This window comes from Magallana gigas, chromosome 8, assembly GCF_963853765.1.
Source record: "Magallana gigas chromosome 8, xbMagGiga1.1, whole genome shotgun sequence".
Lineage (NCBI taxonomy): Eukaryota > Metazoa > Mollusca > Bivalvia > Ostreida > Ostreidae > Magallana > Magallana gigas.
Window position 1 is genome coordinate 13,564,149 of NC_088860.1, and position 23,571 is coordinate 13,587,719.

General features: G+C 35.6%; 1 protein-coding gene across 6 annotated transcripts in view; it reads right to left on the bottom strand.

Moving 5' to 3' along the window:
* Positions 1–83: 83 nt before the first annotated feature.
* Positions 84–23,571, bottom strand: part of LOC105322228 (uncharacterized) — a 47,686-nt gene continuing 24,198 nt past the window's right edge. For all 6 annotated transcript variants that reach the window (XM_066070358.1, XM_066070362.1, XM_066070359.1 and 3 more), the window contains 16 exons: positions 7,817–7,873; positions 6,729–6,857; positions 6,301–6,354; positions 5,735–5,806; positions 5,106–5,219; positions 4,858–4,953; positions 4,619–4,747; positions 3,041–3,187; positions 2,854–2,916; positions 2,635–2,726; positions 2,430–2,535; positions 2,083–2,263; positions 1,771–1,838; positions 1,564–1,685; positions 1,322–1,460; positions 84–1,232 (listed from right to left, as the gene is read on the bottom strand). In XM_066070358.1, the coding sequence (XP_065926430.1) occupies positions 336–1,232; positions 1,322–1,460; positions 1,564–1,685; positions 1,771–1,838; positions 2,083–2,263; positions 2,430–2,535; positions 2,635–2,726; positions 2,854–2,916; positions 3,041–3,187; positions 4,619–4,747; positions 4,858–4,953; positions 5,106–5,219; positions 5,735–5,806; positions 6,301–6,354; positions 6,729–6,857; positions 7,817–7,873 (2,466 nt within the window). In that variant the 3' untranslated portion in view covers positions 84–335. The remainder of the gene's footprint in view (positions 1,233–1,321; positions 1,461–1,563; positions 1,686–1,770; positions 1,839–2,082; positions 2,264–2,429; positions 2,536–2,634; positions 2,727–2,853; positions 2,917–3,040; positions 3,188–4,618; positions 4,748–4,857; positions 4,954–5,105; positions 5,220–5,734; positions 5,807–6,300; positions 6,355–6,728; positions 6,858–7,816; positions 7,874–23,571) is intronic.

Here is a 23,571-nt window from a genome sequence, read left to right on the forward strand (position 1 = left end):
ATTTAGCGTACCATATGGGTATACATGTATACATGTACATACATGTATGGACAATAATGGTCAAAAATGAAAATAAAATGATATTTCATGTTATCGTTTATTTTAAAAGTTATAATATAAACGTACAAAAATAAATCATGAAGATAAATAATCACATTCATTTGCTGCAAATCAATAACTTTATGGAAAGCTTTTAGCATTCAAGAATTCCAATGGTCTGTTATTCTCCAGTTGATTTATAAGTGACATTGGTTTCTTTGGTTAATATGCAATACAAGCAATATTTTGATTACATACTCGCCAATAACTAAATAATGTATAGATATAACAAAGATTTAGCTCTGTCCATTATTCATGCCACGAAGAGCTTTTGCAGCTCTCAGTTTATTCTTTGCTGAAGCAAACTTTTCAACGACCATTTTATTTTCCGGATCAATGTCCAGCTTTGAAGTATCCGTCACTATTCTGGCTTTTATAAAGCCCTTCATGATGGCGTCTTGCACCGGTAATCGGTCCTTGGTTACATTGTCTACATATTCTCCACTCTCTTTGTCCAAAATACCACTACTGAGGGCATCAGCAAACGACACTTTCTGATTAGTCTTTTTGTCCAAGACTCCGTGAACTGCGTACGTTCTTGTTGTGCTTTCTGCTTCCGGATGATCGCCGCCATTATGGTATTCCACCTTGACGAGGCCACTGGATATTGCGTCATCAATGCTAATCAACTCTCCGGTTTCAGTCCTATATGTAGAATCCGTCTTGTTTATGATTCCCTTACTTATAGCTTGTGGCAACGTCATTTCCTGTTCCGATGATGGGTCAATCACGTGACTTATCGTGTAGGGCCTATTTTCTTTAGTAGTTTTGATTGAGATGATACCATACGATTTTTTCTCTTCGCGAATTTTCTTTCGTGATGTAAATTCAAACATGATCTTGCCATCGTTCATGGCAGCAGTAATGGAACACACATCACCCGTGTCCGGATTTATGTACTGGTTTGTTGTCTGGTCGATGATTCCCAACATGATGGCTTCCTGCAGCGACAACTCCTTGTCATCATCACGTGGGTCGGTCACGGATGTGATCACGAACGTGGATCGCTCTTCTTCAACTGATGACATCACTTGATCTGTTGACGTCACCGTTGTTTCCTCGTATGTTTGATACGACTCCTCTTCCTCGTAGCCATCAAGGGCATCCAGCTCTCCCTCCTCTTGTTGCAGCGGCTGAAATGAACAGAAAATATTAGCATCGCTCAGACACACAAATACATTGAGATACAAGGTATACTTGAGTGGTAAAAAGTAAGCATTACCTGAACTTGGCAAACCAGAAGTTCATCCACCGGTTTTCTGTTTTCAGTCGGGAATGGTTCTTTTGGTGTCTCAAACAGTGTCACTGATGTCGCCTGAGTAAGATCCTCGTTTGATACGTCCAATGTCGTATCCCAAAACCTGTAGTTATTATTAACAACAGTACAGTGCCATATAGTCATCTAGGAATCAACTATATTATAAGAATCAATGTAGCAGTCATGTGTAAAAAAACCCAGCTTACTTTACGAAATGAGCCGACGTCACAAATTTGAGTTCATCCCATTTATCACAGACGAGCAAGAACTTTGGCGCCTTCAGAAGCTCCACAATTCCTTTGTATGTTTCCCAGTACGCCCAAAAATCCTGCATACCAAACATCAATTTATTCATTTATCAGCAACCAATATCGAATTTCAATAATTTGTCATTTTGAGGAGATCGAACTTACTTTGTAATTATTAAGGAGATCTTTGAGGGCTTTTATCTGCACAACAACTTGCGTTAACATCTCGGAATCTGCAAAATTGAGATTAACATAGTAGTCTGATGTTGTTTTGAATAAGAGCTTACTACACTAAGTGTAGCGTTCATAATTCGGCGTTTGTTTTGATGATAACGTAGTTGTCTGGTTTTTCGTTGAAATAAAGCTTTGAATACTGAGGATAGAATAATATCGTTTCAAATTGGTTTGGGATAAACGTAGTTAAACTTAAACTTCCAATAATGAGAGCAAATCCACGACGTTTGCTATAACCGTCACCTTGAGCTGTGGCCTTGCCATCCGTCTCCTCCAGGATCATGCGCAGTCGGAGAATCTTCTCCTGAAGCTCCTCAAATCCACCGTAACCGTTCCAGTTCTTGAGGAGCGTGTCCTCAATGTACTTCAGCACTCCCAGTAGCTCCTTTCTTTCTTTGTCATTCATGCATTGAAGCATCTGAATCTAAACGGGAAAAAGACAAATCAATAAAATTAATGAATTTTTTTTTATAGATTTCAATTGCATATTCCGACAATGGTATTTAACAGAATCTGAAGACATCACCATTATGAGATGAATTAATGTCACAGATTTTGATTGCTATGTTTCACTCATTGTGTGTACACACCTCTTGGTCCGTCCAGTCTCTGAACACCAGACCCATGAACGCAATCATCTGGTAACCCAGCCTTTTGATGCTTGTGGTCCACATAGCTAGCAGTTGAATGCGAAGTCTGCAAACAGATAATAAGACCAAAAAATTAAGTCTGGTGGTTTGTGTCCCTTTTTTTGAAATTGGTTATTATTCAGAATCAGTGATCAGTGAGTAATACCTTATAACAGCTTCTAAGGCATCGCCAGATGGCCCTCTAATAAGGATTATAACAGACGGAACCAAAGCGGACTGACCGCGGGAATTCTTAACCTGAAAAGTTACAACACAATGAACACATGTATATAAGGTACTGTATTAACTTCATTGAACTTGCTTTAGAAAAACTTTTATTTAATACTTGAACATATTTTTAAAAATTAAATGGATTGAGACATACCAGCCATTTTCCTTGCTTGCTATTGTCCAGAAGAGTCAATGTCTCTCCTTCATTAAATTCTATCTGTTGGGGGAAAAAATACATTGAATTTCGTTAATTTCAGAAAAAATATTAATGCACAGAACATAAGCGACGTACAAAGGAATGGTGTTTTCTTCAGATAAATTTTGAAACATATCAAAGGCACCTCGTTGGTTTTGTAGTCGGTAAGAGAGATAACAGGGCGTGGTTCCTGGATTTTTTCCAGCCTCGTTTGGATTGGAACTATGTCACGTGCTCTGTCAAACAAACTGTCAACTTTGCTTTGCCATTGTAAGTACGCCAAGAGCATGTCCTGCAAACGTTCAAAAATGTAATACTAAAACATCAAATTAATGAGTAAGCATACAATTATCTTGATTTTTTTTTTAAAAATCGAGGTTATATAGTTTTTATTTACTCGGTGTATCAAAATCTTATTACATATAACATGTACGGGCCCTAATTCAGACAGTTCCAGTTTATCATTGGGAAGTACATGCGTGAGTCCTGGGGCGGGGAGGGGGAGTGGGAGTGGTCGGGGGCCCAAGCTTCAAACTTATTAAATTGAGATAGTAAATTTATCGACAATAGGCCTCGGGCCTCCTTCCCTCCCCAATCCCCCACCCGGCAAGCACAATTATCCCTCGAAACCTACCCCCAGGGAAAATTTTCTGGATCCGCACAGTGCGGTTTATGACAATTATATATTAGTTCTGATTTTTTACCAACTTATAAAGGTACAGCAAAAAGTCTGATAAAAGAGGCAAACCTCAATAGATACAATCAGAAAACTTTATGTAATTCATATAGGTTTCTAAGATCTAAAGACTGTTAAAGTCTGTATTCTGCTCAAGGACATGTACCAGCAATATTATTTCAAGCTAATTCTGTAAAAAGGAATCGACAATTACTAAAACACGCCAAAAGCACTGTCCAATGTTTTATCATAAAACCTTATCACACGATATTGAAATTCAAAAATATGTTTTTTAGTTAGTTTGAAATCCTATAACGAGCGCCGTCATAATTCTACTAACAGTTAGCTCCGACTGTCACAAAACGATTGACTCCACCAAACAACGTAACAACATATACTAACACGTGGACGGCTTCTCTTCTTGTGAGACTACAGACCGGCAGATTACGACAGAGGTACTCAAGTTCTCCTGTTAGGGAGAAGTCGTGTTAAGCAGTGACTGGGCTCAGAACCAAAGGTTCACTAATTAGGGCCCCGTCACCGAAGACAGTACTTCATACTGACGGAAGCCCCACTACTTAGAAGATTAGAAGTCGAAGAGTATACTTATAGAGGATTGTAGAGTTATTAGTACACCCTATTACACACATTCCTTTAATGTTCCTTACAAATCTACTACACAAACAAATATATTTAACACTCATCCCGAGTTAGTCAGGGTCACGCGATTTCTTATGCACAAATCGCGACGCAAAATCTTTTAATTCCGTTTGTAGGCTAATCTTTGAGATTTGTATTTCAATCGTGTATTTAATAGATTATTATTCGATTATTTTTGTCATTATTTAATCTTTTATTTGAATGGTGAGCATTTTTTCATTAAAAAAACGAACTAAATACACATTCAATTTTAAAGAAGATGGCGCATAAACGCGGGATTATATAACCTGTACGGGAGATAAAAATTTATGAACTGCTAAAAAGTATTTCAGTGAAGACTGACACACACATATACTCTCTATCTCTCTCTCTCTGTAGTACACATACTTTCATTTCCTCTTGAATAACCTTGACATCTGAGCGGTCCCCGCTGAGTTTAGAACGGTCAAAGGTCAAGTGGATACGAGATAAGGTTGTGTTCATCCAGTACTCCACCTCATCCACCTCGTGGAAAAACTAGAACAGAAAAAAAACAACAACAAATGAATCAGCAATATTTTTTTCTTCTTCAGAAATTGTCATTTTCATCGGAAACCTTTAACAGAATGTTCGCATCAACAACACACCTCATGAAACATGGCTGCATTTCTGAGATGAACCTGTGAACATTGTAGCATGGTGTCGATCCAGCGCCAGTTATTTCTGACTGCTATATGGCAATTCTAAAAAAAAAATGCACGACATGTGTTTTATTGAACATCCAATGAAAAAAACTTACAAAAAAGTACATTCACCTGAAACTTTGTCAAAGTGCATTATAATGATGGATACTTGTACATTTCTCTGTTGTATTGGTCAGTGATTGGAGACTAACCTTGGCTGTTTTGACCAAGCTCTCGTTGCTCTGTGATTTAGATCCAGTATGTTTGTTATTTTCTCCAACATTGACCAAGTGTACGGCTCGGGCATCGAAATCGTGAGACAGACTCTACAAAACATACCATGACGTATAAATCATGCCGACACCTACAGTCGAGAGGGGAACATTTTTCAATGGTATCCAAAATTTTACAATTCAATTTTGCGAAGAAAAAAAGCAATCGAAATCTTTGCGTTGTTTATTACATACTGTATTTTTAAGAGGTTAAAGATATGAATATTTCAGTTAGATACAATTTTTATTAAACTTGAAATCATAAAACATTTCTCTTATTGATGATTGATTTTGAATCCTGATATATATACATATAGTACATTATTTTTCAACATTTTTTTTAAGAGATACGTATTCTTTTAACGCCTGCATTGTGTTTTGGTAGCTTTGATACTTTTTATAAGTTAATAAAAGCTATGTTCAGGCGATATTGATTTGGATGTCCAATGTCACTATAAGATTTGAGTGTATCAAATGTTACATGGATTGTATGTACATATTTGCAATAACTGCATTTACATTTCTATAATTTTTATTAATTGGGTTTTTGTCAGCTATCTTCCATTTACCTCAACTTGTTCTTCTAAAGATGCTATCCCATTCAAAACTTCCATACACGACATCCGTTTGGAGGAAATTGCCTGAAATTGAATCGGAGTTATTCCTCTTTGCAACAATTTGTTTACCGTGGTCTTTATCCAGAAAATCTTTTCAGTCGATATTTCTTACATCTTACAATATTTCCAGGTTTATTTTCTTATCATAATAATTGAATAAGTGAAAATATTGCTGTTTTAATAACATATTATTATTCATTAACTTTGTTTAACCCTGGTTGTTGTTCAAAATTCTGCAGTGCAAGTCGAATAATTGATAAAACCTTTTTTTGTTACATTTCATGCAATGTTTTAATTATTAGTACAGTGAATACTGAAAAATATTTGCGAAACTTTCATAGTAGTCTAAGTCTAGGTCATAGTAGACTTGTATCGTGTACAAACCACCTGGTTGAATAGAATATTATTTGTGTGTGTGATCGATACAAATTTTGATTGATGAATTGTTCCTTTGTCGTGGTATACATAAAAACGTCATTAAAAGGTGTTCGTTCATTACTTTGTGAGGTGATACATACCATTGCGGATTCATAAGAGTTAGATATTTCCTTGGTATCATCATCAGATACTTTCTGCAAAAGATATTAATTTTTAAATTCATTTTTTTGATGATAGTGAAAAAGATTATAGTGAATCAAAAAAGATTACGTAAGCCTTTTTAAATTTTGTTTTTCTCCAATAAACTGTAGTGGACCAGTATATAATATGAATAATGGTTTTCTGAATTAAACATGAACTTGTTCTTTTAATCTTGGAGGTACGCGTTCTGAACAAATTGTTTTTTCAGCAAATGAAAGATAAAGAATTCATATCCTTTTGTTATTCTTTCTCTCTGTTTGTAAATAATTTAAGGTAAACTACTTTCAACGCTATAGAAAAATCGATTTTCACAGCAAAACTATCTTATTAGCTAGAGGTGTGACAGTTAAACCTCAGCATCACTTACGTGTCGGGTCATGACCCTTTTTATGTTGTCTTGGTAACGGAGAAGTTCTGTGCTTCTATTCTGTTGACGAATCGAGGCTTCCAAAATGGCCGCCTTACATATCCCAAAAGGGTCTGTTTCCAACTCACTCTAAAATACAAATATTAAACTGTCTGAGATATTGCAAACTTTACATTGTTGAAATGGTGACTATCTTTATAGGTCTCTCTTTAAGTACACAGAATTGAGATGTAAAATGTTCTAAGGGGTTTTATATTTTAGGAAAATTTTGTCTTTTTATCAAGTAAGAATTTTTTTCTTTCTTTTGCTTAATTTAGAGGACAGAAGGATGGACATTTGTTCAAGGTCAATGCAGACATTTTGCTCATGAGCACTCTAAGCTGAGGTTTAGGTCAGTTTTGGTCACAGGTAAATAAAATTTATTTTATTATTATAGGTTTAAATCAAGGATTTCACACGGATAGGTTTTTAAACCTTGACCTTTATCCAAACAATTGGCTCAAGGTCAAAGCGAATTTCCAACCAAAAGACACTCTGTGGTTGAAGTTTGAGAAAATATGATAGACAGGGAATCGAAATACTAGTAATGCTCTTTAGTTAACAAATAAAATCGGACGGACGGACAGACTGATCGCTATTGGGCTGGACCCTAATCATCATGGTTAAATCCACGAATAATATGCAGGTATACATGTATTTCACAAGCTTTGATCTGTTTAAAACTTTATGTCTAACTTTAATTTGCAATATCAAAAAAGATTTTGCACTGAGAAATCATGTTACATGTATTTTTTTTATACATTTCAAATACCCAGAAGGAAAAGTACATGTACTAGTAAATACAATGGTTTTGTCCGAGAAAATATACTGAACAAACATAAGTGTGGAGGGTAAAATGAAAACAAACTTTACACATGAACCATCCCTACCTTGTCATTTTCTACAGAGCCTGGAGAAGATTAGGGGGATTTTAGCCAGATAAATGTTGTCATATTTTAGCCACATAAATGTTGTCATATTTTTTTGCATACTATCCTAGATGAGAACGTTCGAGTGTGGGAAGGGAGGAATACAGGTAGTAAACTCACCTGGGTATTGAGCAGCCACTCCAAACACTTCTGTACATCTTCTTTTGCCATCTTTTTCTGAAAAAAAAAATACAACAAAAGATAGTCTTCACTCTTTCCTAAATCAATTCCGATGGTGGTGGCATTGGAGTTAAATTTCCGAACATTCAGCTACATAGAGTGTATGTGGGTCGTACGTCGCTACATTTACACCTAGATGTGAACTTTAACCAATCATTAACCCCAAACGTAATGTGCAATTAATTCTCTACTTAAAGGTTGAGTTATTGGGAAAAGGTGTGCCGATTTCAGTGAAAGGAAAGTTTGATAAGGCCCAATAACACGTAATCAGTAAAGACCAATCCAGTTTGAACTTATTTTTCTAACCCCTTCAGGTAACACCCAACAATACGGGCCTCCAAAGCATTGTAAAGATTCATCAAAAGCTTAATTATATACCCCTCTGATACCCTGACAGGCAATGATATACCAATACACGATGTGGAATAGACGTTAAATTTCATATTTAAGAAACCTCTATTCAGCTTTCCATCAACCCTGTGCAAATGCCGGAACACGAAAAAGCAATGGTTACAGTTGGCGCGAAACATATTGTACATGTAGAAGTACCTTATAAGTTTCATTGTTCACCACGGATGTTTCCAGTCGCTATGTATTCTAATTTTGTGACACATTATCAGACAAATTGGGCAATATCTTGCCATCAACGACGACCCCTGCCGGGTCGGCACCAATACAGGTCATAAAAGATTCATATTGACACCTTGCTATAGAGTCATTGACAATAAAACTTTTCCTTAACAAAACTAAATTCAAATTGATGGCTACAAATTAACCCGTTTATTTCCCTATGATTCCTGTTAAACATGGTATACAGACGTAAACAAATTTAAATGGCGCTTTTTATCGTGTACACGAAAATTTGTTCGTCTGTTTAGTCGGGCTCCAAGTTTGATATTCCACACCAGGAACCACATGAAATCTACCCCGACACAGGTATTGCATAACAAAACAGGAACGGGCTCAGCAGATCTTTTAAAGGTATCACAACACTATTTTTTCGAAGGTTCACGTCAAAACATGGCTGAGTGAAAATAATTCCCGAATTCCCCTTCGTTTTTAGGAGTTTTCCGCCAACGACAGGGACTGTACTTTTTTATGAGATAAAAAACAACATGTAAAATGCCTGATTTTCCCACCCTTGTAAAAATACGAGGACACTTGAATTTTTGATGCCAGTTGTTTAGGCAGGGGTGTGAAAGGGCTCGGACATGATTTTCAAGCACATGTGTAACTTTGATGTAAACAAACTCTCGTGCCTTTGTGGATGGCTGTGTGTTTTCTGCTACTAAATTGGTTAGGAACAATTGTTTTAAAAGTTGTAAAGAGGAATTTACCCAGAAGTTTGTTTTAAACTTGCTACCCGTATCTAAAGTTGCGTAATTTTGGTAAGAATATATAGTAAAAATTAATAGTGTTGTGCAACCTGAAGGAAAATTGTTATGATGTGTTTTAAGTCATTAAGTGGAGTTTTTTGGTGTTCTATCGATGTGTGTAGATTAGAAATCACCAACAATGAGCCTTTGTGGCCGGCACCTCTCTTATTTTGCTGTCAATGGCGCATACAAAATTAGCCCAGATTTCCTCTGAAATTTCGTAGAACATCAAACAGCGACCCGATTATAGTGTATCGGACCGTCCAAACTGCCCCAAAACTATACAGCAGCTTATCCAGAAAGTTGGTTTTATCGTCGTAAACCAAAAAAGCTTTTATGTAATACGAATTTTGTGTAAAATGAGTTATTTAGACGCTTATACGGTATACAGAATCTATGAAATTATGCCCATAAAACGCCAATATTAAAGTAAAATATGAATTTAGCCATGATTCAACACCCGCATTAGTTTTATTAGAACCTGACAATGCTAATTTATATGAAAATGCACGCCAATTCTTTAAAATTGAATAATATAACGGCAGTTTTTTAACCCCTCCCCCCAAAGGCAGGTTCGCTAAACTTGTACATGTATATATTCTCGGGTCGTCATGATATAAACAAGTTTGCATTGTCTTGTGAATAGACATGCATATTTGCACAAATTAGAACCAAGAAAATCATTCAAAATTAACACGCCGTGAAATTACATACAGTATAACTTTTAACATATTTTCATAAATCAGAGGCCACCGCGAGCACCATGGTTTTAATAATCGCTCATAACTTTTTGATATAGCTACAGAATTCAGTAAAACTTTCCACATGTGTTCCACAATAAATGTTTTTGTGTTTTCAGATTTTATTTTCGCGAGTGTAAAATAATAGATTACTTGCAGGTATCACAACACTATTTTTTCGAAGGTTCACGTCAAAACATGGCTGAGTGAAAATAATTCCCGAATTCCCCTTCGTTTTTAGGAGTTTTCCGCCAACGACAGGGACTGTACTTTTTTATGAGATAAAAAACAACATGTAAAATGCCTGATTTTCCCACCCTTGTAAAAATACGAGGACACTTGAATTTTTGATGCCAGTTGTTTAGGCAGGGGTGTGAAAGGGCTCGGACATGATTTTCAAGCACATGTGTAACTTTGATGTAAACAAACTCTCGTGCCTTTGTGGATGGCTGTGTGTTTTCTGCTACTAAATTGGTTAGGAACAATTGTTTTAAAAGTTGTAAAGAGGAATTTACCCAGAAGTTTGTTTTAAACTTGCTACCCGTATCTAAAGTTGCGTAATTTTGGTAAGAATATATAGTAAAAATTAATAGTGTTGTGCAACCTGAAGGAAAATTGTTATGATGTGTTTTAAGTCATTAAGTGGAGTTTTTTGGTGTTCTATCGATGTGTGTAGATTAGAAATCACCAACAATGAGCCTTTGTGGCCGGCACCTCTCTTATTTTGCTGTCAATGGCGCATACAAAATTAGCCCAGATTTCCTCTGAAATTTCGTAGAACATCAAACAGCGACCCGATTATAGTGTATCGGACCGTCCAAACTGCCCCAAAACTATACAGCAGCTTATCCAGAAAGTTGGTTTTATCGTCGTAAACCAAAAAAGCTTTTATGTAATACGAATTTTGTGTAAAATGAGTTATTTAGACGCTTATACGGTATACAGAATCTATGAAATTATGCCCATAAAACGCCAATATTAAAGTAAAATATGAATTTAGCCATGATTCAACACCCGCATTAGTTTTATTAGAACCTGACAATGCTAATTTATATGAAAATGCACGCCAATTCTTTAAAATTGAATAATATAACGGCAGTTTTTTAACCCCTCCCCCCAAAGGCAGGTTCGCTAAACTTGTACATGTATATATTCTCGGGTCGTCATGATATAAACAAGTTTGCATTGTCTTGTGAATAGACATGCATATTTGCACAAATTAGAACCAAGAAAATCATTCAAAATTAACACGCCGTGAAATTACATACAGTATAACTTTTAACATATTTTCATAAATCAGAGGCCACCGCGAGCACCATGGTTTTAATAATCGCTCATAACTTTTTGATATAGCTACAGAATTCAGTAAAACTTTCCACATGTGTTCCACAATAAATGTTTTTGTGTTTTCAGATTTTATTTTCGCGAGTGTAAAATAATAGATTACTTGCAGGTATCACAACACTATTTTTTCGAAGGTTCACGTCAAAACATGGCTGAGTGAAAATAATTCCCGAATTCCCCTTCGTTTTTAGGAGTTTTCCGCCAACGACAGGGACTGTACTTTTTTATGAGATAAAAAACAACATGTAAAATGCCTGATTTTCCCACCCTTGTAAAAATACGAGGACACTTGAATTTTTGATGCCAGTTGTTTAGGCAGGGGTGTGAAAGGGCTCGGACATGATTTTCAAGCACATGTGTAACTTTGATGTAAACAAACTCTCGTGCCTTTGTGGATGGCTGTGTGTTTTCTGCTACTAAATTGGTTAGGAACAATTGTTTTAAAAGTTGTAAAGAGGAATTTACCCAGAAGTTTGTTTTAAACTTGCTACCCGTATCTAAAGTTGCGTAATTTTGGTAAGAATATATAGTAAAAATTAATAGTGTTGTGCAACCTGAAGGAAAATTGTTATGATGTGTTTTAAGTCATTAAGTGGAGTTTTTTGGTGTTCTATCGATGTGTGTAGATTAGAAATCACCAACAATGAGCCTTTGTGGCCGGCACCTCTCTTATTTTGCTGTCAATGGCGCATACAAAATTAGCCCAGATTTCCTCTGAAATTTCGTAGAACATCAAACAGCGACCCGATTATAGTGTATCGGACCGTCCAAACTGCCCCAAAACTATACAGCAGCTTATCCAGAAAGTTGGTTTTATCGTCGTAAACCAAAAAAGCTTTTATGTAATACGAATTTTGTGTAAAATGAGTTATTTAGACGCTTATACGGTATACAGAATCTATGAAATTATGCCCATAAAACGCCAATATTAAAGTAAAATATGAATTTAGCCATGATTCAACACCCGCATTAGTTTTATTAGAACCTGACAATGCTAATTTATATGAAAATGCACGCCAATTCTTTAAAATTGAATAATATAACGGCAGTTTTTTAACCCCTCCCCCCAAAGGCAGGTTCGCTAAACTTGTACATGTATATATTCTCGGGTCGTCATGATATAAACAAGTTTGCATTGTCTTGTGAATAGACATGCATATTTGCACAAATTAGAACCAAGAAAATCATTCAAAATTAACACGCCGTGAAATTACATACAGTATAACTTTTAACATATTTTCATAAATCAGAGGCCACCGCGAGCACCATGGTTTTAATAATCGCTCATAACTTTTTGATATAGCTACAGAATTCAGTAAAACTTTCCACATGTGTTCCACAATAAATGTTTTTGTGTTTTCAGATTTTATTTTCGCGAGTGTAAAATAATAGATTACTTGCAGGTATCACAACACTATTTTTTCGAAGGTTCACGTCAAAACATGGCTGAGTGAAAATAATTCCCGAATTCCCCTTCGTTTTTAGGAGTTTTCCGCCAACGACAGGGACTGTACTTTTTTATGAGATAAAAAACAACATGTAAAATGCCTGATTTTCCCACCCTTGTAAAAATACGAGGACACTTGAATTTTTGATGCCAGTTGTTTAGGCAGGGGTGTGAAAGGGCTCGGACATGATTTTCAAGCACATGTGTAACTTTGATGTAAACAAACTCTCGTGCCTTTGTGGATGGCTGTGTGTTTTCTGCTACTAAATTGGTTAGGAACAATTGTTTTAAAAGTTGTAAAGAGGAATTTACCCAGAAGTTTGTTTTAAACTTGCTACCCGTATCTAAAGTTGCGTAATTTTGGTAAGAATATATAGTAAAAATTAATAGTGTTGTGCAACCTGAAGGAAAATTGTTATGATGTGTTTTAAGTCATTAAGTGGAGTTTTTTGGTGTTCTATCGATGTGTGTAGATTAGAAATCACCAACAATGAGCCTTTGTGGCCGGCACCTCTCTTATTTTGCTGTCAATGGCGCATACAAAATTAGCCCAGATTTCCTCTGAAATTTCGTAGAACATCAAACAGCGACCCGATTATAGTGTATCGGACCGTCCAAACTGCCCCAAAACTATACAGCAGCTTATCCAGAAAGTTGGTTTTATCGTCGTAAACCAAAAAAGCTTTTATGTAATACGAATTTTGTGTAAAATGAGTTATTTAGACGCTTATACGGTATACAGAATCTATGAAATTATGCCCATAAAACGCCAATATTAAAGTAAAATATGAATTTAGCCATGATTCAACACCCGCATTAGTTTTATTAGAACCTGACAATGCTAATTTATATGAAAATGCACGCCAATTCTTTAAAATTGAATAATATAACGGCAGTTTTTTAACCCCTCCCCCCAAAGGCAGGTTCGCTAAACTTGTACATGTATATATTCTCGGGTCGTCATGATATAAACAAGTTTGCATTGTCTTGTGAATAGACATGCATATTTGCACAAATTAGAACCAAGAAAATCATTCAAAATTAACACGCCGTGAAATTACATACAGTATAACTTTTAACATATTTTCATAAATCAGAGGCCACCGCGAGCACCATGGTTTTAATAATCGCTCATAACTTTTTGATATAGCTACAGAATTCAGTAAAACTTTCCACATGTGTTCCACAATAAATGTTTTTGTGTTTTCAGATTTTATTTTCGCGAGTGTAAAATAATAGATTACTTGCAGGTATCACAACACTATTTTTTCGAAGGTTCACGTCAAAACATGGCTGAGTGAAAATAATTCCCGAATTCCCCTTCGTTTTTAGGAGTTTTCCGCCAACGACAGGGACTGTACTTTTTTATGAGATAAAAAACAACATGTAAAATGCCTGATTTTCCCACCCTTGTAAAAATACGAGGACACTTGAATTTTTGATGCCAGTTGTTTAGGCAGGGGTGTGAAAGGGCTCGGACATGATTTTCAAGCACATGTGTAACTTTGATGTAAACAAACTCTCGTGCCTTTGTGGATGGCTGTGTGTTTTCTGCTACTAAATTGGTTAGGAACAATTGTTTTAAAAGTTGTAAAGAGGAATTTACCCAGAAGTTTGTTTTAAACTTGCTACCCGTATCTAAAGTTGCGTAATTTTGGTAAGAATATATAGTAAAAATTAATAGTGTTGTGCAACCTGAAGGAAAATTGTTATGATGTGTTTTAAGTCATTAAGTGGAGTTTTTTGGTGTTCTATCGATGTGTGTAGATTAGAAATCACCAACAATGAGCCTTTGTGGCCGGCACCTCTCTTATTTTGCTGTCAATGGCGCATACAAAATTAGCCCAGATTTCCTCTGAAATTTCGTAGAACATCAAACAGCGACCCGATTATAGTGTATCGGACCGTCCAAACTGCCCCAAAACTATACAGCAGCTTATCCAGAAAGTTGGTTTTATCGTCGTAAACCAAAAAAGCTTTTATGTAATACGAATTTTGTGTAAAATGAGTTATTTAGACGCTTATACGGTATACAGAATCTATGAAATTATGCCCATAAAACGCCAATATTAAAGTAAAATATGAATTTAGCCATGATTCAACACCCGCATTAGTTTTATTAGAACCTGACAATGCTAATTTATATGAAAATGCACGCCAATTCTTTAAAATTGAATAATATAACGGCAGTTTTTTAACCCCTCCCCCCAAAGGCAGGTTCGCTAAACTTGTACATGTATATATTCTCGGGTCGTCATGATATAAACAAGTTTGCATTGTCTTGTGAATAGACATGCATATTTGCACAAATTAGAACCAAGAAAATCATTCAAAATTAACACGCCGTGAAATTACATACAGTATAACTTTTAACATATTTTCATAAATCAGAGGCCACCGCGAGCACCATGGTTTTAATAATCGCTCATAACTTTTTGATATAGCTACAGAATTCAGTAAAACTTTCCACATGTGTTCCACAATAAATGTTTTTGTGTTTTCAGATTTTATTTTCGCGAGTGTAAAATAATAGATTACTTGCAGGTATCACAACACTATTTTTTCGAAGGTTCACGTCAAAACATGGCTGAGTGAAAATAATTCCCGAATTCCCCTTCGTTTTTAGGAGTTTTCCGCCAACGACAGGGACTGTACTTTTTTATGAGATAAAAAACAACATGTAAAATGCCTGATTTTCCCACCCTTGTAAAAATACGAGGACACTTGAATTTTTGATGCCAGTTGTTTAGGCAGGGGTGTGAAAGGGCTCGGACATGATTTTCAAGCACATGTGTAACTTTGATGTAAACAAACTCTCGTGCCTTTGTGGATGGCTGTGTGTTTTCTGCTACTAAATTGGTTAAGAACAATTGTTTTAAAAGTTGTAAAGAGGAATTTACCCAGAAGTTTGTTTTAAACTTGCTACCCGTATCTAAAGTTGCGTAATTTTGGTAAGAATATATAGTAAAAATTAATAGTGTTGTGCAACCTGAAGGAAAATTGTTATGATGTGTTTTAAGTCATTAAGTGGAGTTTTTTGGTGTTCTATCGATGTGTGTAGATTAGAAATCACCAACAATGAGCCTTTGTGGCCGGCACCTCTCTTATTTTGCTGTCAATGGCGCATACAAAATTAGCCCAGATTTCCTCTGAAATTTCGTAGAACATCAAACAGCGACCCGATTATAGTGTATCGGACCGTCCAAACTGCCCCAAAACTATACAGCAGCTTATCCAGAAAGTTGGTTTTATCGTCGTAAACCAAAAAAGCTTTTATGTAATACGAATTTTGTGTAAAATGAGTTATTTAGACGCTTATACGGTATACAGAATCTATGAAATTATGCCCATAAAACGCCAATATTAAAGTAAAATATGAATTTAGCCATGATTCAACACCCGCATTAGTTTTATTAGAACCTGACAATGCTAATTTATATGAAAATGCACGCCAATTCTTTAAAATTGAATAATATAACGGCAGTTTTTTAACCCCTCCCCCCAAAGGCAGGTTCGCTAAACTTGTACATGTATATATTCTCGGGTCGTCATGATATAAACAAGTTTGCATTGTCTTGTGAATAGACATGCATATTTGCACAAATTAGAACCAAGAAAATCATTCAAAATTAACACGCCGTGAAATTACATACAGTATAACTTTTAACATATTTTCATAAATCAGAGGCCACCGCGAGCACCATGGTTTTAATAATCGCTCATAACTTTTTGATATAGCTACAGAATTCAGTAAAACTTTCCACATGTGTTCCACAATAAATGTTTTTGTGTTTTCAGATTTTATTTTCGCGAGTGTAAAATAATAGATTACTTGCAGGTATCACAACACTATTTTTTCGAAGGTTCACGTCAAAACATGGCTGAGTGAAAATAATTCCCGAATTCCCCTTCGTTTTTAGGAGTTTTCCGCCAACGACAGGGACTGTACTTTTTTATGAGATAAAAAACAACATGTAAAATGCCTGATTTTCCCACCCTTGTAAAAATACGAGGACACTTGAATTTTTGATGCCAGTTGTTTAGGCAGGGGTGTGAAAGGGCTCGGACATGATTTTCAAGCACATGTGTAACTTTGATGTAAACAAACTCTCGTGCCTTTGTGGATGGCTGTGTGTTTTCTGCTACTAAATTGGTTAGGAACAATTGTTTTAAAAGTTGTAAAGAGGAATTTACCCAGAAGTTTGTTTTAAACTTGCTACCCGTATCTAAAGTTGCGTAATTTTGGTAAGAATATATAGTAAAAATTAATAGTGTTGTGCAACCTGAAGGAAAATTGTTATGATGTGTTTTAAGTCATTAAGTGGAGTTTTTTGGTGTTCTATCGATGTGTGTAGATTAGAAATCACCAACAATGAGCCTTTGTGGCCGGCACCTCTCTTATTTTGCTGTCAATGGCGCATACAAAATTAGCCCAGATTTCCTCTGAAATTTCGTAGAACATCAAACAGCGACCCGATTATAGTGTATCGGACCGTCCAAACTGCCCCAAAACTATACAGCAGCTTATCCAGAAAGTTGGTTTTATCGTCGTAAACCAAAAAAGCTTTTATGTAATACGAATTTTGTGTAAAATGAGTTATTTAGACGCTTATACGGTATACAGAATCTATGAAATTATGCCCATAAAACGCCAATATTAAAGTAAAATATGAATTTAGCCATGATTCAACACCCGCATTAGTTTTATTAGAACCTGACAATGCTAATTTATATGAAAATGCACGCCAATTCTTTAAAATTGAATAATATAACGGCAGTTTTTTAACCCCTCCCCCCAAAGGCAGGTTCGCTAAACTTGTACATGTATATATTCTCGGGTCGTCATGATATAAACAAGTTTGCATTGTCTTGTGAATAGACATGCATATTTGCACAAATTAGAACCAAGAAAATCATTCAAAATTAACACGCCGTGAAATTACATACAGTATAACTTTTAACATATTTTCATAAATCAGAGGCCACCGCGAGCACCATGGTTTTAATAATCGCTCATAACTTTTTGATATAGCTACAGAATTCAGTAAAACTTTCCACATGTGTTCCACAATAAATGTTTTTGTGTTTTCAGATTTTATTTTCGCGAGTGTAAAATAATAGATTACTTGAAGGAAAATTGTTATGATGTGTTTTAAGTCATTAAGTGGAGTTTTTTGGTGTTCTATCGATGTGTGTAGATTAGAAATCACCAACAATGAGCCTTTGTGGCCGGCACCTCTCTTATTTTGCTGTCAATGGCGCATACAAAATTAGCCCAGATTTCCTCTGAAATTTCGTAGAACATCAAACAGCGACCCGATTATAGTGTATCGGACCGTCCAAACTGCCCCAAAACTATACAGCAGCTTATCCAGAAAGTTGGTTTTATCGTCGTAAACCAAAAAAGCTTTTATGTAATACGAATTTTGTGTAAAATGAGTTATTTAGACGCTTATACGGTATACAGAATCTATGAAATTATGCCCATAAAACGCCAATATTAAAGTAAAATATGAATTTAGCCATGATTCAACACCCGCATTAGTTTTATTAGAACCTGACAATGCTAATTTATATGAAAATGCACGCCAATTCTTTAAAATTGAATAATATAACGGCAGTTTTTTAACCCCTCCCCCCAAAGGCAGGTTCGCTAAACTTGTACATGTATATATTCTCGGGTCGTCATGATATAAACAAGTTTGCATTGTCTTGTGAATAGACATGCATATTTGCACAAATTAGAACCAAGAAAATCATTCAAAATTAACACGCCGTGAAATTACATACAGTATAACTTTTAACATATTTTCATAAATCAGAGGCCACCGCGAGCACCATGGTTTTAATAATCGCTCATAACTTTTTGATATAGCTACAGAATTCAGTAAAACTTTCCACATGTGTTCCACAATAAATGTTTTTGTGTTTTCAGATTTTATTTTCGCGAGTGTAAAATAATAGATTACTTGCAGGTATCACAACACTATTTTTTCGAAGGTTCACGTCAAAACATGGCTGAGTGAAAATAATTCCCGAATTCCCCTTCGTTTTTAGGAGTTTTCCGCCAACGACAGGGACTGTACTTTTTTATGAGATAAAAAACAACATGTAAAATGCCTGATTTTCCCACCCTTGTAAAAATACGAGGACACTTGAATTTTTGATGCCAGTTGTTTAGGCAGGGGTGTGAAAGGGCTCGGACATGATTTTCAAGCACATGTGTAACTTTGATGTAAACAAACTCTCGTGCCTTTGTGGATGGCTGTGTGTTTTCTGCTACTAAATTGGTTAGGAACAATTGTTTTAAAAGTTGTAAAGAGGAATTTACCCAGAAGTTTGTTTTAAACTTGCTACCCGTATCTAAAGTTGCGTAATTTTGGTAAGAATATATAGTAAAAATTAATAGTGTTGTGCAACCTGAAGGAAAATTGTTATGATGTGTTTTAAGTCATTAAGTGGAGTTTTTTGGTGTTCTATCGATGTGTGTAGATTAGAAATCACCAACAATGAGCCTTTGTGGCCGGCACCTCTCTTATTTTGCTGTCAATGGCGCATACAAAATTAGCCCAGATTTCCTCTGAAATTTCGTAGAACATCAAACAGCGACCCGATTATAGTGTATCGGACCGTCCAAACTGCCCCAAAACTATACAGCAGCTTATCCAGAAAGTTGGTTTTATCGTCGTAAACCAAAAAAGCTTTTATGTAATACGAATTTTGTGTAAAATGAGTTATTTAGACGCTTATACGGTATACAGAATCTATGAAATTATGCCCATAAAACGCCAATATTAAAGTAAAATATGAATTTAGCCATGATTCAACACCCGCATTAGTTTTATTAGAACCTGACAATGCTAATTTATATGAAAATGCACGCCAATTCTTTAAAATTGAATAATATAACGGCAGTTTTTTAACCCCTCCCCCCAAAGGCAGGTTCGCTAAACTTGTACATGTATATATTCTCGGGTCGTCATGATATAAACAAGTTTGCATTGTCTTGTGAATAGACATGCATATTTGCACAAATTAGAACCAAGAAAATCATTCAAAATTAACACGCCGTGAAATTACATACAGTATAACTTTTAACATATTTTCATAAATCAGAGGCCACCGCGAGCACCATGGTTTTAATAATCGCTCATAACTTTTTGATATAGCTACAGAATTCAGTAAAACTTTCCACATGTGTTCCACAATAAATGTTTTTGTGTTTTCAGATTTTATTTTCGCGAGTGTAAAATAATAGATTACTTGCAGGTATCACAACACTATTTTTTCGAAGGTTCACGTCAAAACATGGCTGAGTGAAAATAATTCCCGAATTCCCCTTCGTTTTTAGGAGTTTTCCGCCAACGACAGGGACTGTACTTTTTTATGAGATAAAAAACAACATGTAAAATGCCTGATTTTCCCACCCTTGTAAAAATACGAGGACACTTGAATTTTTGATGCCAGTTGTTTAGGCAGGGGTGTGAAAGGGCTCGGACATGATTTTCAAGCACATGTGTAACTTTGATGTAAACAAACTCTCGTGCCTTTGTGGATGGCTGTGTGTTTTCTGCTACTAAATTGGTTAGGAACAATTGTTTTAAAAGTTGTAAAGAGGAATTTACCCAGAAGTTTGTTTTAAACTTGCTACCCGTATCTAAAGTTGCGTAATTTTGGTAAGAATATATAGTAAAAATTAATAGTGTTGTGCAACCTGAAGGAAAATTGTTATGATGTGTTTTAAGTCATTAAGTGGAGTTTTTTGGTGTTCTATCGATGTGTGTAGATTAGAAATCACCAACAATGAGCCTTTGTGGCCGGCACCTCTCTTATTTTGCTGTCAATGGCGCATACAAAATTAGCCCAGATTTCCTCTGAAATTTCGTAGAACATCAAACAGCGACCCGATTATAGTGTATCGGACCGTCCAAACTGCCCCAAAACTATACAGCAGCTTATCCAGAAAGTTGGTTTTATCGTCGTAAACCAAAAAAGCTTTTATGTAATACGAATTTTGTGTAAAATGAGTTATTTAGACGCTTATACGGTATACAGAATCTATGAAATTATGCCCATAAAACGCCAATATTAAAGTAAAATATGAATTTAGCCATGATTCAACACCCGCATTAGTTTTATTAGAACCTGACAATGCTAATTTATATGAAAATGCACGCCAATTCTTTAAAATTGAATAATATAACGGCAGTTTTTTAACCCCTCCCCCCAAAGGCAGGTTCGCTAAACTTGTACATGTATATATTCTCGGGTCGTCATGATATAAACAAGTTTGCATTGTCTTGTGAATAGACATGCATATTTGCACAAATTAGAACCAAGAAAATCATTCAAAATTAACACGCCGTGAAATTACATACAGTATAACTTTTAACATATTTTCATAAATCAGAGGCCACCGCGAGCACCATGGTTTTAATAATCGCTCATAACTTTTTGATATAGCTACAGAATTCAGTAAAACTTTCCACATGTGTTCCACAATAAATGTTTTTGTGTTTTCAGATTTTATTTTCGCGAGTGTAAAATAATAGATTACTTGCAGGTATCACAACACTATTTTTTCGAAGGTTCACGTCAAAACATGGCTGAGTGAAAATAATTCCCGAATTCCCCTTCGTTTTTAGGAGTTTTCCGCCAACGACAGGGACTGTACTTTTTTATGAGATAAAAAACAACATGTAAAATGCCTGATTTTCCCACCCTTGTAAAAATACGAGGACACTTGAATTTTTGATGCCAGTTGTTTAGGCAGGGGTGTGAAAGGGCTCGGACATGATTTTCAAGCACATGTGTAACTTTGATGTAAACAAACTCTCGTGCCTTTGTGGATGGCTGTGTGTTTTCTGCTACTAAATTGGTTAGGAACAATTGTTTTAAAAGTTGTAAAGAGGAATTTACCCAGAAGTTTGTTTTAAACTTGCTACCCGTATCTAAAGTTGCGTAATTTTGGTAAGAATATATAGTAAAAATTAATAGTGTTGTGCAACCTGAAGGAAAATTGTTATGATGTGTTTTAAGTCATTAAGTGGAGTTTTTTGGTGTTCTATCGATGTGTGTAGATTAGAAATCACCAACAATGAGCCTTTGTGGCCGGCACCTCTCTTATTTTGCTGTCAATGGCGCATACAAAATTAGCCCAGATTTCCTCTGAAATTTCGTAGAACATCAAACAGCGACCCGATTATAGTGTATCGGACCGTCCAAACTGCCCCAAAACTATACAGCAGCTTATCCAGAAAGTTGGTTTTATCGTCGTAAACCAAAAAAGCTTTTATGTAATACGAATTTTGTGTAAAATGAGTTATTTAGACGCTTATACGGTATACAGAATCTATGAAATTATGCCCATAAAACGCCAATATTAAAGTAAAATATGAATTTAGCCATGATTCAACACCCGCATTAGTTTTATTAGAACCTGACAATGCTAATTTATATGAAAATGCACGCCAATTCTTTAAAATTGAATAATATAACGGCAGTTTTTTAACCCCTCCCCCCAAAGGCAGGTTCGCTAAACTTGTACATGTATATATTCTCGGGTCGTCATGATATAAACAAGTTTGCATTGTCTTGTGAATAGACATGCATATTTGCACAAATTAGAACCAAGAAAATCATTCAAAATTAACACGCCGTGAAATTACATACAGTATAACTTTTAACATATTTTCATAAATCAGAGGCCACCGCGAGCACCATGGTTTTAATAATCGCTCATAACTTTTTGATATAGCTACAGAATTCAGTAAAACTTTCCACATGTGTTCCACAATAAATGTTTTTGTGTTTTCAGATTTTATTTTCGCGAGTGTAAAATAATAGATTACTTGCAGGTATCACAACACTATTTTTTCGAAGGTTCACGTCAAAACATGGCTGAGTGAAAATAATTCCCGAATTCCCCTTCGTTTTTAGGAGTTTTCCGCCAACGACAGGGACTGTACTTTTTTATGAGATAAAAAACAACATGTAAAATGCCTGATTTTCCCACCCTTGTAAAAATACGAGGACACTTGAATTTTTGATGCCAGTTGTTTAGGCAGGGGTGTGAAAGGGCTCGGACATGATTTTCAAGCACATGTGTAACTTTGATGTAAACAAACTCTCGTGCCTTTGTGGATGGCTGTGTGTTTTCTGCTACTAAATTGGTTAGGAACAATTGTTTTAAAAGTTGTAAAGAGGAATTTACCCAGAAGTTTGTTTTAAACTTGCTACCCGTATCTAAAGTTGCGTAATTTTGGTAAGAATATATAGTAAAAATTAATAGTGTTGTGCAACCTGAAGGAAAATTGTTATGATGTGTTTTAAGTCATTAAGTGGAGTTTTTTGGTGTTCTATCGATGTGTGTAGATTAGAAATCACCAACAATGAGCCTTTGTGGCCGGCACCTCTCTTATTTTGCTGTCAATGGCGCATACAAAATTAGCCCAGATTTCCTCTGAAATTTCGTAGAACATCAAACAGCGACCCGATTATAGTGTATCGGACCGTCCAAACTGCCCCAAAACTATACAGCAGCTTATCCAGAAAGTTGGTTTTATCGTCGTAAACCAAAAAAGCTTTTATGTAATACGAATTTTGTGTAAAATGAGTTATTTAGACGCTTATACGGTATACAGAATCTATGAAATTATGCCCATAAAACGCCAATATTAAAGTAAAATATGAATTTAGCCATGATTCAACACCCGCATTAGTTTTATTAGAACCTGACAATGCTAATTTATATGAAAATGCACGCCAATTCTTTAAAATTGAATAATA